We start from the raw sequence: 4,373 nt of genomic DNA on the forward strand, positions 1-4,373 counted from the left end.
GGCCAACCTGGCCAACATGGTAAAACCCCATCCCTACCAAAAATAAAAATATAATTAGCTAGGTATGGTGGTGTGCACCTGTAATCCCAGCTACTCAGGAGGCTGAGGCAGGAGAATTGCTTCAACCTGGGTGGTGGAGGTTACAGTGAGCCAAGATCGTGCCACTGCACTCCAGCCTGGGTGACAGAGCTAGACCCCACCTCAAAAAAAAAAAAAAAAAAAAAAAAAAACAAAGGACTTGTGCTGCAAAAGTATGACACTGTGTCCAGTTACGTCAATTGTTCTTTGCAGACACTCAAAATTTAACTGTCTTAAATAAATGGTAATCATTTTTGAATGACTCTTTGCTTTATTTTAGACAATTTTGAAAATTTTCTCATATGTTAGAGGTTTCCCTGAATTTTATTGTCAAAAGATGTCAAGAAATATGATATGATATGCTGGAAAATGGTGGGGATAAGAATTTGCTTATATGAGAGTTGAAAAATTCCAGTATTGTTTTTATATACTCTCTATACACTCTGATTTTAAATATTGTGCCTCAGTTTTTACATCTTATGATATGGAAATTTCCATTTTGTGTTGCAAAATGTAACAGAGGCAACACACTGGCCACAGAATGAGAACATAAGTGCACTTGAATTTTTTGTGAGTTCTGGCTAGGCTTAGACAAGCCTATCTTTCTTTTCTTACCAGGTAAACGGAAATCATCTGCTGATGCCAGAAACGTTAAAGCTCTTAATTCAGCTGGAAACAACTATAATTGATGGCCTTTTTACTAGCTACTTGCTTCCCAATTTAGTGCTGTCTAGCAGGTTAATTTCAACATAACAAAAGGTGTCATCTGGCTGGCCACATCATGCACTGGTGACAGGGGCAGGTTTAATGGATTTTGTGCTCAGATTGCTGGGCCTCTTGGCTGCTCTTGTCCATCTCCGCACCTTGGTCCTGAGCATTCTGAGACTCAGTCATCTGAGGATGAAAGGGACCTACCAGCCAGTTGAGGGGCGTGTTGTTAACAAAATAATCCATCACATCATCTAAAGATTCCTTCATTTTCTGCAGCTGCCCTTTGCTAGAAGTGAGGAGGCTGTCAGACACTTCCTTAAAGGAGGCAGCGTTGTGGAACACTGAGTAGATGTCGCCGGCCATCACCTCTATGTGCTTGGCCTGATCTTGGATGTTCTGTGGTAGGCCTTGGATGTTGGACTGGAGGGTGTGGCACGTGGTCTGGAGCTGCTGAGTCAGTTTGCAGGCAATAGCAAGAGTAGGTGACTCCATGTGCTCAGCACAGTGGAACTCATCAGTATCATCATACACAGTGCTCCTTTTCCACTCCACCCATGAGAGGTAGAGTTTATCCTGAGCATCCTGAATTTTCTGATTGGCATTATGCACATTCTTCCTGGCAAATTCAATCAGCTGAACAGTAGAATGGAGCTGAGAAATGGTCTCTTGGCTTTTTTGCTTAGCTTCTTTAACTCTGCTGAGAGCCTGCTGGTAGGCGCAGGAGCGAAGCTTCGTAGACAGGGATCCCAGTCTAACATAATAACTTGCCTTCTTAATCATATCAAATCCTTCAATTTTTTTTGCTTCTTTTTCTAGCTCTTCAGTTAGAGGGAGGTACTGCTCTGATTTGGTGAGTGCATTTTCTATGCCATTGCTCACTAGCTGCATCATCCGACTCCCCAAAACTGTGTTAATGCTGCCCCTGACCACAGACTTGGTCTTCTCCACACTGCCAGTCACTGCCCCTTTGGTCTTGTCCATCACCCCTGTGATCGTGCTGGCCACGGAATCCTTGGACCCAGTCACAGTAGTCGTCACGGCATCTTTTGCCCCAGTCACAGCACCTTTGGCATTGACAACAATCTGAGTTGATGGCTGATTCAGAATAGGCAGTCTTTCCTCCATCCTGTCTAGCTCCTTGCAGGCATGGGTATTGGCAATTGCAATTTGTGGCTCTAGCTTCTGGATGATGGGCAGAGCACTGGTCAGGGCCACGGAGGTGATGGTCTTCACGCCTTTCTCTGCCATCTCACACACAGGCTTCGAGTAGGGACGATACTGGTTCTTTGTATTGACATAGGCTGAGGACATTAGGTCATATGTGGAGCTCACCAAGGGCAAGTTGACCACCTGAGTCACTGCACTCGGTTGTGGATCAAGTGCAACGGATGCCATTTTTCTTTCTGGAGGGAGAAATTGTCTGACAGCAGCGAAGGGCAAAAAGCAGGCGTGTCCTGAAGGAGACTCCGGCAGCCACGACCGTGGCAAAACGTGGGGCCCGAGAGCGCCCGGGCTATAAACCCTGCCTCGCCGCCCCTCCCCGCGCCTCAGCAGCATGTGACCCTCGGCAGCGCGCCGGGTGCCAACCCGGAGTGTCGCCCTCGGGCACGTCCCGGCGCCCTCCCCCAACGCTGGCCCTCCTAGAGGGGTGGGGGCCGGGTCCCAGTGAGAGGGTGTGCTGCCCGGGTGAGGGGCCTTGCCGCGGGGAGAGGAGCCTGTCGGGAGCGGGGCGGGCGGTCCTGCCTGGGGAGGCTGGGAGTTAGGGGTAGCCCTGCCTGGGGTCGGGGTCTTGAGAGGCCCGGGGCAAATGGGAAACGAAAACAAATTCACATTAACTTGTTGAATGACGTTAGCCCTCAAGAGTAGAACTCTTTTTAAAAAGTGAAAACAGTGGCCGGGCTGGATGGCCCACGCCTGTAATCGCAACACTTTGGGAGGCTGAGGGGAGAGAATCTGTACGGCCCAAAAGTTCGGGACCAACCTTGCTAAGATATACATATTTTTTAAATTAAAAAAAATTAAAAATAGCCCAGCGTCGTGGAGCGCACACGTGGCCCCAGCTACTTGCGGGGCTAAGATGGGAGAATCGCTTGAGCCTGGGAGGACTAGGCTGCAGTGAACCGAGATCGTGTGGCGCTGCACAATGGCCTCTACGGTGTTATTTATAGCGAACTAGTAACTTTTAAAAGTTTTGTGGAGGCTGGGCGCAGTGGCTCACACCTGTAATCTGAGCACTTTGGGAGGCCGAGGCGGGCGAATCACCAGAGGTCAGGAGTTCGAGACCAGCCAGGGCAATATAGCGAAACTCCATCTCTCCCAAAATGCCAGTACTGACAGTCTGATATAATTTGTATTAATTTTTAGGTGCCCTGTTAATTTGGGGGTTTTAACCTCAAGACCTTTGTTGTTATTTTGGAGGATACTTGCTATTTTTCAAAAAGTAGCTTTTTACCACGTGAATTTGAATACAGCCTTTACAAAAATATGGTCTGTAGTTTTTTTTAATCTAGAGCAGTTGGAAAATTTTCCATTTAAATAACCCTTCAGATAATTTCATAAAAATATATTTATTTTATTTATAATTTAAAATTTTATGCACAAACTTTAATTTGTGACAAACCCTAGCTATTTACTTCTGAGAAGAGTCTTATACTGTCTGATGCTGTTAATACACTAGAAAATTGTCTTCACTTTTATAAATAAGCAAATGTTCACTAATGCTTGCCTTGATTAATGAGAAAATTTTAAGGTGGTAAATTATATAAAGTATTTATTTATTTTATTCCATGCCATTTCTAATAAAATGGAAACGAAGGCTATTAATATAATTTTAATTATTTGCCACAGATACGTTTTTGGTGAAAACACACTTTTGAAGCCGTAATTTCCTTCTCTCAAGTGTAGGTGGCTTTAGTTTAAGAATATTTAGTTTTATTAGATACATTGGAACATAAACTTCCTTTTTCATAAAAACAAAATGGTGATTAGGTGCTATAGGCCAGATGTCTCACTCAAAGAAAGTTGAATTATAAGTAATAAAAATTTTGGCCGTCCTCAGTGACTCACAGCTGTAATCCCAGCACTTTGGGAGGCCAAGGCAGGCGGATCACCTAAGGTCAGGAGTTCAAGGCTAGCTTGGCCACCATGGTGAAACCCGTCTCAACTAAAAATACAAAAATTAGTAGGGCATGATGGTGCACACCTGTAATCCCAGAAACTTTGGAGGTTGAGACTGCAGAATTGCTTGAATCCATGAGGCAGAGGTTGCAGTGAGCTGAGATCGTGCCATTGCACTTCAGCTTGGGTGACAGAGTGAAACTGTATCTCAAAAAAAAGCAAAAAAAATTTTTTTGTTGTTGTTTTTCATTAGCTTAGGTATAAAGGGAAAGTTTGGATGTATACAAGAATATGTCATGACACCCAAGAACAAGAGACATAGCTGGATCTCATGAAGACTTAAACCGAAACTAGAAAGTGACTGGAAACCAGAGCAGCCATTTAAATTTTCTCTTTCTCCCGCACCCGCTTCCCTTAGTTGTGAACCTTATTCCTGTACGTCTGCTTTTTAAAATTTTACTTTCTAG

The 4,373-nt window shown here is 44.5% G+C and overlaps 1 protein-coding gene across 1 annotated transcript; it reads right to left on the bottom strand.

Annotated features, from left to right (window-relative positions):
• Positions 1–588: 588 nt before the first annotated feature.
• Positions 589–2,388, bottom strand: LOC108298866 (perilipin-2-like). Its single transcript, XM_037735904.1, has one exon. The coding sequence runs from the start codon at positions 2,344–2,346 to the stop codon at positions 883–885; it is 1,464 nt and encodes a 487-aa protein (XP_037591832.1). The 5' UTR covers positions 2,347–2,388; the 3' UTR covers positions 589–882.
• Between the last annotated feature and the right edge of the window lie 1,985 nt (positions 2,389–4,373).

This window comes from Cebus imitator, unplaced genomic scaffold, assembly GCF_001604975.1.
Source record: "Cebus imitator isolate Cc_AM_T3 unplaced genomic scaffold, Cebus_imitator-1.0 Scaffold1155, whole genome shotgun sequence".
Lineage (NCBI taxonomy): Eukaryota > Metazoa > Chordata > Mammalia > Primates > Cebidae > Cebus > Cebus imitator.